Genomic DNA, 14792 nt, shown 5'->3' on the forward strand with positions numbered 1-14792 from the left:
TCTAAACTAAACTCATTACGTCTCGACTTATACTGAAGCTTCGTGCCCAGTTTGAAGTCAATTGAAGTTACCGTCTGAGAGAAACGTGGGCCAGTACAGACAGACAGATCGACAGACAGACAGACAGACAGACAGACACACGACCAAAGAGTTACCTGCACCCCACATCACAGCAAAGGCTTCGCAAGCTCAGCCAATAAATGGGACAAAAAGTAACCTATAGGTTTTTTAGAAAATGATATGTAAATGCCGGTGTTGTTTTTACGACGTCCCTGTTGTAGATGTGTCGCCGTGCCGCTCCCGCCGACAGCCCCTTTTTTGTGGGAACTCAATTATTGTGGCCGCACAGCCTCAAAACCACAGACAAAGTCAACCGAGCGTGCTTCTTCTATTACCCGATATCCCCATTAAGTTATTGTAGAGAACTCGGGGTGTGTCCTCTTAAGAGAAATACTATCAGCGGATCGAGTACTACTATACGTGCTGTTTTTCTTTCCCAGTCCTCTGAAATAGCTTATGCAACCAACCCCCCGAGCGAGCCCGTCTCCCCCCGCCTTGAGTGGCAGCAGTCCAAAGGTCCTGTGTACGTGCCGTGGATTCGGTTGCATCGGAGGGAAGTCGTTGACTGCAAGATTCCCACTGTGTGATTGTGGCCGCAACTCGCCGCGACCATATATTGCCACAAGCAAGAACGCCACCTCCTGGGGCCAGGTACATGCCGGACCTTTCCTTTTCTCCATACACTAGAACAAACCGGCAGATCTGACTGACAGGTGCTTTGGCGATTGAAAATGCAAATGAGTTTGGCCGCGCCCCCTGGCGGCAGCGTCGGGGGCTGCAGAGCCGCCCAGTGGCTCGACAGACGACCCGCGACAAGCGTGCCCTGCCCCGTGCTCTGCGTGCCGCAGCGGGAATCTTGCAAACTGTCGTCGTTTTTACCATACAATAAGGTGAGTGAACTTACCAAAATGCACACCTGCTAACAACGGGGGTTTGGCTAGGTAGGGCCAGACTCGCTCCGCGGAGTATACATATAGGGGTATCTTCAAGGGGGAGCCATAAAATCACCAAATTATGGCAATCAATTGATAGTCTCTGCGAAGTGCAGAGAAGTGGGGTTGGAGCAACAAACATGTACTGATAGCTCCACCAAGCTCCATCGCCAATTGGAATGGCGCACTGTTAAAAACCTTCCAAGTCAGTACTTTTGCAAGATACGAGGGAAATGGGTGCTTTGCAATTACAAAGCAAGTTCTTTGCAATCACAAGAATCCTTGTCAAACTGCGGAGGATACAGCTTTGTAATTAACTTCGTACAGATCTTGTTGCCAGGTCGGCGAATCATTGTTTTGCATTTTTCGAAGCAATTGCTTTGTTATTACTACTTACGATCACTCTCTTCGCAAACTCTACAAAGCAAAACTTCGTAAACTTCGTCACAGAGTGATAGCGAAATTGGACTCGCACCATATAAAAGTGGGCCGATGTTCGACATGCGACATCAAAACGTCAACGTAATCCGAGCGACCACGGCGCAGAAGGTGCTCCCTTCTCTTAGTCTGAGATCACTCTCTTCGCAAACTCTACAAAGCAAAACTTCGTGAACTTCGTCACAGAGTGATAGCGAAATTCGACTCATACCACATAAAAGTGGGCCGATATTAGACATGCGACATCAAAACGTCAACGTAATCCAAGCGACCACGTCACAGAAGGTGCTCCCTTCTCTTAGTCTGAGGTCGCGCAGGGGGCGACGCGACGGGCGGGCCGCCGGCTCCACACCGCAGCGTGGCGGGTTGGCCTACCCAGCGCTTCGCAGGCGCTATCTCTGGCGTCGCCACGTTTAATGTTTAATATATGTGGGGTGGGGGCATCTAGGGAGAGAACCCGAAGCGAAATTCCGTCCGAACGGGGAAAAGAACCCTGCGCGACCTGTGACCTGTGACCACGCCTGTCCCAATCACATCCGGCGGGACGACAGGTGGCGCTGTAATAAACATCTGCGCCACTGTTGGGGCGGGGCGGAGGGGGTGAAAGGGGGATCTGAGCAAGTCGCTTTGACAACAAGGCGTTGTCAGGTCGGCACTCGACAGCATCAAGTACTGTTCGGGCAGGTACACGTGACACCCGTTCCGATCCCCCTCATCTCGTCATAGGGTACGCGAAACAGATAACGATTTTTTCAACGATCTTCGAGAGGCGCGCTATGAGTGGTGCAGTACGGGCCGAGTGCCGGCCGCCTCTTCTGAAGTTCATGTGCATGAGCAAGAACGGGCACTTAAGTTTCTACGTGCAGATGGGGAGCAGAGAAAAAAAAAACAGGTTATGACGTCATTAAAGCTACTGGCGTGAGGTTCAAACAGTCATCGTACGAGTGAGTGCGTCGTCCTGCATCAGTCACAAAATTAAATTTAGCTTTCGCGCAAGAAGATGAATCATGGCCTTCTACTTTGTCACCCGGCGAAAATATAGGCCATGTGCCCCCCTACCCCCCCCCCTCCAATTACATGAAAAACAATCCCAACGTGCGCACACGGCTAAACTCGTCGTGTTTTTGTTTGTCTCCAGATGCAGATGGGGAGCGCGCCGCCGCCGCCCTACTCCGCGGGCGGCCCCAGCGGGGCGTCGGGGCGACTGGGGCTCCGGATGGGGCCCGGCGGGGGTGGCGGGCCCACGGGGCTGGGCTACAGCTCCAGCATGAGCGCGAGCGAGGAGACGCTGCTGCTGCCCGGCCGCCAGCGCTCCCTGAGCACGGCGGGCTTCCCCCCGCACCACTACTACCAGAGCCTGCCCGAGGTCACCGTCCTGCTCGCCGACACGGAGGTGGCGCCCGACGAGCACGACCCGCTGCCGCTGCACCACCGGGGCCACGCCGCGGCCGCCGGCAACGGCACCTGGAAGGACATGGGCAGCTCCCTGGGGGCGCGGGGCCGCGGCGGGCGCGGGCGCGCGCGCACCGAATCTCTCTCCGCACGGCTGGTATGGGACCCCGAGGGGTACTTCACTCAGGGGAACCTTCAAAAAACACCAGAACTGCTCCCCCACTCACTCCGCTTTGTCAACGACACGCTTATGCTTCCCCCTGCAGGGACTGGAGAAGACCAACTGGTGCGGCATCCTGCTGGCGCTGCTCTCCGGGATGTTCTTCACCATGTCCTCGGCGGCCGTGAAGGCGCTGCGCTCCGTGGACCCCATGGAGCTGCTGGTGATCCGCTCCTCGGTGCAGGTGGCCGCGGTGCTGCCCGTCGCGCTGTACAGCGGCGCGAGCGTGCTCGGCCCCAAGGGCAGCCGCTGGCTGCTGCAGGCGCAGGGCGTGGTGGGCGCGCTCACGCTCGTCCTGCTCTTCTTCTCGTTCCGCCGGCTGCCGCTCGGCGACGCCACCACCATCATCTTCAGCTCGCCCGTCTTCGTGCTCATCCTGTCGTTCCTCTTCCTGCGCGAGCCGTGCGGCTTCTTCCGCACCCTGGTCGTCTGCATGCTGCTCACGGGCGTCGTCCTCATCTCCAAGCCGCCCTTCCTCTTCCAGGTCTGAACCACAAAAGTCGCCGTGTGTAATATGGCGAGGTATACGCGCGAGGGGGCAATAACTCCCCTTTGAAGAAAACGCTTATTTTGACTGATCCGTACCAGTTGTTCTAGTTTCCCACTTAGTTTAAGCGTTTTCTATTGATTTCGATTAATTTCTATCCTGATGATTCCCAGACAGGACATGATTCCCGGAGTGCGGTTGCCCCCTCGCATACGCGTGTTTACTCATAACCGCCGAAATGTGGAATGCTATCTACAACAATATTCAAGGAAGCGAGTCGAACCAGGTGCCATCTGGCTAACGCGATACCCCCCACTGCCACTCGTCTAGAGTACTTGATCTAGCGAACCACATCATCACGTGAGGCAACCTGTTGACTCTGCGCCACGCTATCCACCCCCCAGGGCTCCAGCGGGCTGCCGGCGGCGGCGCACGCGCCCAAGGAGGCCGTCACGTACGACGTGGTGGGCTACGCCTGCGCGCTGCTCGCCACCCTCTTCACGGCCGGCAACATCGTCATCATGCGCAAGTGCAAGGACGTGCACTTCTCGGTGGTGGTGCTGACGCTCTCGGCCTGGTCGCTCGTCCTGTCGGGCGGGCTGCTCGCCTACATGGGGCCGCGCCAGGGCGACATCCGCCTGCCCCACGGCCTCTGGCAGTGGGGGCTCGTCGCCATGGTCGCGGCCTTCGGCCTCTCGGGCCAGCTGCTCGTGGCGCGCGCGCTCAGCATGGAGGGCGCCGGCAAGGTAAGGGAACAGCCAGAAAGACCGCCATTCCCCGTTACAAACTAGCCAAGCTGAGAGCCTCTGCCAGCTCTCTCAGCGCCTGGGGGGTAGGCAAAATCGTGCCTGCAGGGCATGCTTGTACGGCGGTGTGGCCTACCCTAACTCTCGCAGGCGCCAAGCTGCCGTTGTTGACCTAACAGATTTGAGATGAACGGACGTTCTTTCTGGACGGTCCCGTTGTTAGGCAGAGCATCCGCGAGGGAACAGGTTGATTGGTGTGTCGATGCGTTCCTCCAGCCTGCCTGCTTACCTTTGCTGCAGGTGGCGGTGACGCGGTCCCTGGACATCGTGCTGGCCTTCGCGATCCAGGTGCTGGGCTTCGGCGAGGTGCCCGACTGGATGAGTGTGACGGGTGCGGGGCTCGTCCTCGTCTGCGTCCTGGGCATGGGTCTGGAGAGCCAGCTGCACCGGGCCGCCGCGCGGGTACCCTAACCCAGCGAGCGCTGTTGTCATACCACCACTATCAAATGAGAAAGAAACGGGAAGAAATTTGTGGGTGAAATAATGATGGTCCATGTAGCGTTTCGTTTCCTTTGATGGGGAAGATGGAAGTCCACATTACAGACTCGAAAATTAGTTGTGCATTGCAATAAGCCAAGAAATAGTCTAAAGTTTAGCCTTTGGTGTTTGAGGACTTTGAGCAATGCAATGCAAACCGCTTCGAAGGGCGCCGGCAGAGGCAGAGGGTACAGAGGTCGCACAGTACGTGTTTACATCCCGGCACCCGCAGGGTGGTAATGGTGGATTTAGTCTCGTGTGACCCGTACCCTCACGGTGAGGCCTCAGAGGTTCTCAGCCGATCACAGTCCTCAAAACCTCTGGGGCCGCCAGTCTCAGTCGGGCAGCCTCACCGTGAGGGCACAGGTCACACGAGACTAAATCCACCATAAGAGACTGTTTAATGCCTCGTAATCCTGTGATCATTATCTCAAAGAGGAGGGGGACGGCGCCCAGGCCAAGATCTGCATCGCGACTGTCAAGTGCCGGCGTTCGATGTCGGCACACGTGCTTCATTTACCGGATTTGTGTGTCGTAACATTGGTAAGTGCACAGGTGTGACAGTTTAGGAACCGCCACGATCAATAAACAATTATGTCATCATTTAAAATGTAAAGTTTACTTCAACAAGTCTCATTAACCGGCAACATCTATATAAATATATATGTATGTATATAAAACAACTGTACATGCATACATATATAATTACACTAATTTTTTAATCAGATAATTGGAAACATCTTTGCGTTTAAAATATTGGTAAGTGAAAGTAGCACAATGGGTAGGAGCTGAAGTTCCATGCCCTGCATCGTACACAAAATACACATTTTAAAAATTGGCACATCCTCTGTATATTTCATAAATTTAAAAAGAAAAAAAAGAATAAAATATAATTATGTTTCACAGCCATCTGTCGTTCCATTACTTTGTTTCCAAATGTACTGATCATTTGTTTTAACACATTACAGTGCATAAAATAATTACCACATTAAATTGTTTTATTATAAATAACAGTCTTCCATAAAAACAACAATAACAAAAAAAAAAGCTCTTATAAACACCACAGCACCTGCTCAAGTAAGAGTACACAAGGTGGGTGGAACCAATTTCCTGAGGCAACTACGAATCTTCGTAAGAAAACATTTAATAGGTTGGGCAAGCGATTATCGCTGTTATTGATCAACTCTCTTCATTATTTGAACTTACCCCTTCTATGGGGTTCACACGGTACTTACAATCAAAGCAGACAATTCAAAGACAGCAATTTTCAGACAAGTTCAAAACACACCAAACTACAGGTAGTGAGGTGACGGAGCATAGCTGTGCGCAGCCTCGAGACTGTCTTAAATTTTACAAAAAGCTACAGTCACTATTTGAATATCGAGTGCAAAACAAAAGGTTAGTATATAGGAACATAATTTTTTTAATTTGAGGTACATAAATCCAAACAATCATATGAGCACTATAATGAAGACCAAGAAAAGATACACACAAGCAAGTCCGATGAGAAAATGCTCGCCCTTGAAGTAGAACCCAGCGATTGCAACAAACTAACAATGAAGTCAAAGCTGAACTATAATGTACCTTTAATCTATTTCTACAGAAACATGAATTACTTAAACCAAAGAGAAGTTAATTTTGTGTCTGCTGTCTTTGAAATTCACAGACCTTGAAAACTGACAACCATCTTTTGAAGCAGATGAGAGAATATCACAGGTTTCATATAAATCACACAAAATTTCTATAACCACTGAATACCACATGAATAGTCGTGACTAGCAAAGAATTTCAAATTCACGCTCAGTATCATCCACATGTCCATTTGTTCCCTACCTAAGTGAACTGCAAGCTTACAGCAAAAGTACATACCAATCAACATACCTTCATTTAAAATCCTCTTTCAGTGGAAACTTAAAAGTCTACAAAAGCTTTGTCCAATTTTTTATTTTTTTAAAATTGCAATAAAATAAGCTGGTTTTTGAAACATCAGTCAAAGACCAACAATAATGAAGTGTTCTACCAACCAAAACCATGTGAAGTAACATTATGGTATAGATCCTGAGTCCCGATAGTATTTTATACTATTGTCAATACAGCATTGATTGATGATTATGATGAAAACAAGCATGCAATGTTTGAAGCATGCATGCATGCACACACACACTCACACACTCACACACTCACACACACAAAATAAGAATTGATGGCACATGTAGAGTTTTAAGCTGATAAAATTATTCTTTTTTGTTAATTTTTTTTTTAATTAAGAAGGAATGTTTTGATTTAAAAACAAGAATAGTCAGCTGAGTTACAGTGACAACCTAAAAGTTTGCTGAAATAGCAACTGTTTTGTTGCAGTTTAGTGAGTTATAAAAACTAAATGAGCAGGGAGATTGTTCTGCATGCAAATAATATGGACACAGGGGCATACAGGACACACAAAAAAAGACTAGTACCAAGACTTTGCTTGGTTGCCAAAGTATCACCAAACAAACACACAAATAGCTTCCAATGGAGTCCATCAATGATATAGGGGGAAAACTAGGACAACCAAATTAGAAGCAGCAAAGCAAATTAATTTTTTCGGAAATCATGTCAAGCCTATAATCTCTCTCCTAAATTGAGATGTAGTGATGCACAAGAAGTAGAAACAAATGGTCAGTGTACAATAATGAGCCTCATAACTATACGGGTGACTTTTCATATTCAATTCATATTCAAAACAATAATCATTGACTGAGTACAGCAAGCAGGGAAGCTTGTGTGCTCTCTGGTCTGGCTGTAAGCATATACAGTACCCAATTTCGACGAATTATAGGTAATCAATAAGCTCAGATTGAAGACCTATAATGCAAGAAAATGTCAATGAAAAAAAAAAATTAAACAAATAAATAGGTAAGTTTGAAAAAATTCTTGCAATGTGAAAATTGTTTTAAAAACTTCAAACTTCAGAGGGTTCCAAAGTACACATTTTGAAACAGTATTTTAATTAGTATTTTAACATACCTATCAGGATCCTAGAAAAAGCTGAGGATTAAATTGTACCATGATAGTGACATGGTGACAATTAAGCACTTTTGTGCATTTTGTAGTGTCATTCTTCTGATAACACATGCTAGCGCAGCCAGGTAAACAAAAAGACAAAAAAATAAAAAATAAAAGAAATTCACTTAAAAAATTATTCAGTGGTTACATAGATTAATTAACTTAAATATATAGAAAGATTGATGGATAGATAGAGTTCTTTAGCATATTTACAAAAACAACTTATGACAAACAAAGTAAAATAGGTATGAGAGATGATTTGTAGGGAACAGTGGTTCAAGGTTTACAATTACTTGTTTGTGCCTTTTTTTTTCCTTAAAAAAAAAAAAAGCATACAGCATTCTCATCTAACCTCAGTGACCCTTCACAAGCAAATAAAATCTAAAGAGGACTAAAAAATCACTGAACATCACATCTGTAAAAACAGTATCTTAGCTTTTTTTTTCTTGTTAAAAAAAAAATGGTCCGTTTTAGAAGCCAAATACCAACGGTTCTGACATTCAGCAAATCACAGAAAGAGGCACTCACTCAGAGAGCTACTGAAAATTGTGCTGATTCACACAATAATACACTGAGTTTCTCTGCACGGAAATTTTTTCACACTATACTCTCCTTTTCACTTTGAAGATCGTTATATCCACTGTTCATTCCTTTCCGTAAAGATGTCTCACTGGATCGTAACCCATTGCCATTAAAAAAACCAAATAACCAACTTTTAATTGAGCCCTGAACGTCTGCTTTCTTCCCATCTCTTAAATAGATAGGATGGTTGCCAGTAGAATTTGGTTTCAGTTGTTCTAGAGACCGCCATCGTTTTGTTGGTACAATCACAGCACCACAAGGCATAAGTGAGTCTGCTGGTGCTAATAATGGCACTCTAACATCTTCTGAGCTTGCACCAGCTATTGTACTAGGACTAACACCAGACACAGCACCATTTGGAAAGGCACAATGGTTGTTCTTGTGTGAACGGAAAGGAATATCTGATACAGGGCGAACACGATCTAATGTTTCACAGTGTTCTAAGGACCTTGTCCCTCTCCGTCGGACCTAAACAAAATGAAATAGGAATAGTTATTATAATTTAAAATTGACATAAAGACCACTTTGTTCAAAGAGAGTAAAGTGCATACTTCAGAGAGAAGGGGTTGCTTCCTAGGTAGCTTCTCTAGTTCCAAATCCATGGGGAAAGGATCAAGTGATCTTGATTCCCGAACAGGACCACATTTTGAAAGCTCTGTTTCTTCATCGCTACCACTAGTGTATCCGGCAGTGGCTGATGAAGAGGCTACAGAGGAGAGAAGTCTTCTAGTTCTTGGCTGTGTTTGTTGTGATAAATCTTCAGTTTTATTTTCTTGTAGAGTCTGGAGAGATTAGATTTGAGACGATGAGTCAAGGATAACGGACATCAACCAACATATTAATAAAATTGCTATGTGACAAACCTGGCTATTAAGAGTAGATTTTGAAGAAGCAGCATCGCCTCCACTAGCAATATGAACTTTTCGGAATGGGCGGCCTGATGGACTATTGTTGCTGCTATTGTTCAAACTTCCAGCAACAACACCCGCCAGATTTCCTGATGTGCTTCCTAGAACACCACCGCTTCCTAGAACACCACCTAAGACACTCCCACCTGAAATTCCACCCAGGCCGAGAGTAGACGAACTATCGACATCTTGACTGTTACCGCGAGGCACACTTGATTGCCTCCTGCTGCCAGCTCCAGGTATTCCACCAAATCCACAAAGTGAGGCATGTCGAGAATCTGTATTTAGTTTCGGACTTCGGCGGGGTCGACAAAATAGGGGAGGTAAATCAGCAATATCAACCTGGCAAAGAATATTGTGAGCTTGCATCATAAGGCAGATTTAATTGTAATGAACAAAATAGACCAATACTGATTCACAGCACAAACCTCTCGCTTTTGGATGGCTTTATCTGTTGCACCAGTAAGCCAATATGTCATCACTTCCCCCTTGCCTTTCATGTTGACTAGACCTCGCTCCTCGGTGATATAACCACCAACCTTGTCAAGAGCTGCTTTGCATTGAGGACTTATGTGAATCTTAAGTGCTTCTCCATTAGACTCCATTCGAGAGGCCGTATTTACAGTATCCCCAAACAAACAGTATCTTGGCATGGTAAGACCAACAACTCCTGCAGCTACTGGGCCTTTATACGAAACGGAAGAATTAAAATATTGCATCATAGGAATTCAGCCACACTATCTAAGTCAAGATCTAGGATTTTTCTTACCTGTATGAATACCAATTCTCAATTTAAGTGTGTCATTGGGACGGTGAGCAATTCTATGATTTTTCACTGCATCTAATAATTCTAGGGACATGGACGCAATTTCTCCAGCATGACGGTCATTCTTCAGAGGTAACCCAGAAACCTAAAGATAAAATAGAATATTATTCTGATATGTCAGTATCATGTTGTTATATTCCTGATATGCCAGTATAAAATATTTAATTTTGACAAAGCAATGAAAAACTATTCTTACCACCATGTACGCATCCCCGATCGTTTCAACTTTGTAAACATCATATCCTCTAATAATTCGATCAAATAAAGTGTAGAGATCATTCAGGAAATTCACCACCTTGAAAAGAAAGCAGATGAATTAGGAGAAAAATCCTTTGAACAAAGTACTTAAAGAAATTCAAATTAAATATGTTCCACAAAAAACAAAATTGGAAAAGATTCATCATACCTGAAGTGGAGTACTCTCTGCTGACATTGCTGTAAATCCTACAATGTCACTAAAGTATATTGTAACTAGATCATATGATTCCGGCTCAACTCCAATGCCTCGTGTTAGGCGATCAGCAACAGGCCTGAAATATTTAAATCACCTTTAAGTGCAAATGCATAAAGAAAAGAGATTTCCATATTAACTTTAAGAGACATACGCAGGGAGCATTCTGTGAAGTAAATCTTCTGTTTTTTGTTTCTCTTCAAACAACTGACGAGTTCTTTCTGTTACTAAATCTTCTAAGTTGTAAGCATATTTCTCCATCATATCCATCATTTGGTCAATAATGTTGCGATATCTAGAGAGAAACAAAGAAGGAATAATCAAGAACTAAAAGATATTGAGGGTAATGAAAGTAAAAAATTTAACATAAAATGAATATACTTACTTCCCCTCCTTCATTCCTTTCAGTCGAGACCGAATTGCATGAAAATCTGGTCTATGCTCTGGATTTTCAGTCCAGCAGTCTTGCATGCATTGTAATATATACTCAGGGCATTCATTGTCATTGTCTCTAAGCATATCAACATCAGGTCTGAATGGTCCACTAGGTGGAGGATGTTTAACGAGGTCGACAATTTCTGAAAAGAAAAGTTGAATATCACCAACTGAACACAAATAAAAACAAGGAAAACACATATTATGTAAAAAATCTACCTTTGGGCTCCATGTTATGAATTCCAAATGGTCCATGTCTTCCAAGAATTTCATATAATATTATAGCAAATGCATAAATATCTCCCTTTTGAGTTCCTCTTATTGATGTATTACTGTCTCTTAAAAGTTCTGGAGCTTTCCAAAATTGATCTGCAAGTCAAGTGTTATTATGGATGTTACAATGTTTTAAAGAATATCAAAAAGACAAAATATGTTAGGTGTACATACTTCGAAAATATTGGTGCTCCCCTATGCTACCACTCTCTGCACTGTGTCGCAATTCATGCAAACCAAAGTCAGTTATTTTCAGCACCCACCTACTTGTCACAACACAGTTAGAAGATTTTAAATTCCCATGACAGACAAGGACAGAACTGTGAATGTACAGCATTCCCTAAAATAAGGAGAGAAATCAATAAATAACATTATCATTTTTTTTTTAAGTAATGTAATTTAGGATAAAGGATTCTCACCTTTATGAGATCATGAACTAGAGAAGCTATAAATAGTTTATCTAATTTAATGTCTTCATTTTCAACAATATCCTGAAATCCAAATGAGAATATAATGAAATTTGTAAAGAAGAGTTAAAAAGAATTTAGTTACCGGTAGTTGACCAGTATGTATTTGACTCACATATAAACTGCCTTTTGCACAGTAGTCAGTTAATAGAAGAATACGCATGGGCTCAATTGCAGCTCCTAGGAAGAGATTTATATTATCATGTCGAATCTCTCTAAGAAGCCTCATTTCCTTCATTATTTCTCGAGAAATGTCTTTCTTTTTGGAAAATTTCAATTCTTTTATTCTAACTGCAATACTTTTGTACTGTGCTGTAGCAGCAAATACTTGAGGACCGTAACGAGACTCATAGGATGTGGCACTGACAAGACTTAGCTGTAAAAATGAAAGAAATAAGAAAGAAGATAGTAAAATATAAACAGACTTAAGACTAGTACAGGTTTTACAGAGCTATGATAGTACCTTACTAGGTGATGAAACCATATCAGTCTGATAATAGCCTCGGATTTCAGCTGGATCTACTTTCCATAAAAGACCTTCAATTTCTTGTTCTATTTTCCATTTTCTATAGATACTGACAGTTACAACGATTGCACAGAAAAGTAATACAGCTAAAGTTCCAGCAGCAACCACCCCTCCTTGATGAGAATGATCTTTGGGGCAGAGCTCATTATTAAATCCACAATTGGGCTCATCCTCTGGTTTGTGACCACCAGGCCAATCAATTTGCATGTTCGGCGAGTTGAGTTTGTATTCCTTGAATGCAACACAGTAAAAGATTAGATAAAATCTGCACCAAAATTAATGAAGTCTAGACGTACCGCGGAGTTACAGTCTGAGTACAGTTACTCACAGGCGACTTTCCTTGATGAAATTGTCCCACTGGTATCATGTGAAAGTTACATGAAAAATTGTCCACTTTGAGTTTAAATGGTTTTAAAGCAAGGACAGAAAAGTTTCCTTCTGAATCACCCTGCTCATCAATTTTAATTGTAGCTCCGGTAGCACCTGACAAGGAGCGGAAATAAACACTATAGGTCCAGTTCACTAGCGTACAATGTACACAATATTTTGAAAATTACTTACTTGTGTATGTTTGATTTCTTATATTTTCAATTATATGAGTACCATTACTAGCAATTCGATCAATATCTTCTTCAGTTAAGTCACCTTTCAGCAAATGTTCTCGCAACAATTTGTCCAGAGCATGGGCATAAAGTTTTATTGAATCATACAAATAAGCAGCATAAATGGATACATGCTGCAAATAAGAATAGAACTATTAGTTATCACAATAACGTTCTCAACTATTACTTAGTAAAATGCTAAGAATATCTGGAATCACCTGCCTTTTGAAACAGACTGCTAGTAAAAAGTGGTGGGGTGGGGAACACGAAAGGAGGCTTGCTATTGTAATATCTTACTCGTTGAGTAAAATTTTGGTAGTCATGTGTCGGAGGGGAAGAAACAATAACCAACAATGACCTTGCTCTCTTTTGAAAATTCTCATCAAATGAACAATCAGGTTTACTGGTATAATCCGGAACCTCTAGAAATAGAAATGGATATAAATTAATTACTAATAAATACAATGAGAGAAAAACGGTAGGAAAACTTGACAGCTTAGTCTAACAGAATACTCACTCCATAAATACTTGACAGCTTCTTTTACAGAGTGTGTCATCATGTCTACATAGATGACCATATATTCACCTTGGTCAAAGAGCTGAAGAGTTTGCATTGCACCCATCAAATCAATCAATAAGTTGGGATTGCCTAGAAATACATATACTGAAAAATAACATTAAAAATAATGTTTCTTTATCATGATTTGAATAATTATTTTAATGATGATGACAATAACTTACTGCGAGTGTTATTTTTAGTTTTCTGAACTAGTCTATACCAATAGTTGGATTGGCAACATTTTAGTTTGTCTTCACAGCACTTATGAGAATCAGTTACTTCCAACTGTTCTTGCACAGACATGTTGTTATGAACAGCCTGATCATGAAGTGAAGCAGCAACAGTACTCCATGTTTCCTCATAGAGTATTGTAAATTTTGCCCAATGGTAATAACGGAGCAATGAGATCAAAGATTTTGTAACCTGTATTTGAACAAAAAGATGAACATGCACAAAGAAATTCTTAATAAATTAAAATTCGAGTCCATTCAAAATTTGAGTATTTTCTAATTTTACCTGAATATCTGGTGGCTCTGTCCTTGCAAAAGTGGAGGCCATTGATGCCTTGTAATCTGAACATTTCTGAAAAAGAAGATACAGAAAGTTAGTATAGAAGAACACTAAAAAATTGAATTGGAGTGAGTTCGTTTAAATATTTACATACATAACTTATCATAGGTATGTTTCTAGACTGAGCAACAATGGCCTCCACATGACATGGCCCTTCAGGACCAATAAATGCAGAGACTCCATCACACAACATATCAACAATACACCGGGTGGTAATCACGGTATCCCCACGAGTGTCATTCCAGCGCAGGTTTAGATTAACCCAGGGAAGAAGATTTGTATCATTGTTGATCTGTAGCACAAGAAAAGTACGTTACAACACTTAAAACTAAAAATGTAGGTACGTTGAAGGTACAATGTAGACTGACGTGAGGTTGACATAAATTTTTCCTGGTATGTGCACATCTTACTGAGGGCCCATGCCCTTGCCACGCTGCTTACCTCCTCGATGGCCATGGTGAGCGCCCCGGACACGGCCAGCCCCTGACGATCCTTGAGGTCTCCCTTGACGGCCGTAAGGTAGCCGATGGTGATGTTCTTCTTGTACGGGGTGGGGGCCCGGTGGACCTGATGGGCCTGGCGGGTCGAGGCCTGTGGGGTCGTGGCCGTGGCGAGGGCCTGCGGCGAGGCCGTGTCCAGCAGGCAGGCCAGCAGGCAGCACAGCGCGAGCAGGGCACCCGCCGGCCCGGGGCTCATGGCACCCACCCCCTCACCTCAGTGCGCGGGCGGGGGCGGG

The 14792-nt window shown here is 44.0% G+C and overlaps 2 protein-coding genes across 3 annotated transcripts; one reads left to right on the forward strand and one right to left on the reverse strand.

Annotated features, from left to right (window-relative positions):
• Nucleotides 1-346: 346 nt before the first annotated feature.
• Nucleotides 347-5721, forward strand: LOC113205768 (solute carrier family 35 member G1-like). 2 transcript variants are annotated; one of them, XM_052270364.1, is made up of 5 exons: nucleotides 347-950; nucleotides 2569-2979; nucleotides 3089-3526; nucleotides 3934-4275; nucleotides 4576-5721. In XM_052270364.1, the coding sequence occupies exons 1-5, from the start codon at nucleotides 792-794 to the stop codon at nucleotides 4744-4746; spliced, it is 1521 nt and encodes a 506-aa protein (XP_052126324.1). In that variant the 5' UTR covers nucleotides 347-791; the 3' UTR covers nucleotides 4747-5721. The 2 variants fall into 2 exon arrangements, with proteins under 2 accessions (XP_052126324.1, XP_052126325.1); XM_052270365.1 differs by lacking the exon at nucleotides 347-950 and adding an exon at nucleotides 2082-2374.
• Nucleotides 5413-14786, reverse strand: LOC113205767 (receptor-type guanylate cyclase Gyc76C). The gene is made up of 22 exons (XM_026421515.2): nucleotides 14498-14786; nucleotides 14151-14348; nucleotides 14003-14068; nucleotides 13669-13909; nucleotides 13445-13591; nucleotides 13150-13349; nucleotides 12887-13061; nucleotides 12654-12808; nucleotides 12263-12556; nucleotides 11915-12175; nucleotides 11752-11823; nucleotides 11507-11672; nucleotides 11279-11428; nucleotides 11010-11202; nucleotides 10779-10919; nucleotides 10580-10703; nucleotides 10370-10468; nucleotides 10117-10258; nucleotides 9776-10032; nucleotides 9303-9689; nucleotides 8991-9221; nucleotides 5413-8907 (listed from the first exon to the last, which is right to left on the reverse strand). The coding sequence occupies exons 1-22, from the start codon at nucleotides 14750-14752 to the stop codon at nucleotides 8455-8457; spliced, it is 4407 nt and encodes a 1468-aa protein (XP_026277300.1). The 5' UTR covers nucleotides 14753-14786; the 3' UTR covers nucleotides 5413-8454.
• Nucleotides 14787-14792: the final 6 nt, after the last annotated feature.

The sequence above is a fragment of the Frankliniella occidentalis genome, unplaced genomic scaffold (genome assembly GCF_000697945.3).
Source record: "Frankliniella occidentalis isolate FOCC.00 unplaced genomic scaffold, Focc_3.1 Scaffold120, whole genome shotgun sequence".
Taxonomy (NCBI): domain Eukaryota; kingdom Metazoa; phylum Arthropoda; class Insecta; order Thysanoptera; family Thripidae; genus Frankliniella; species Frankliniella occidentalis.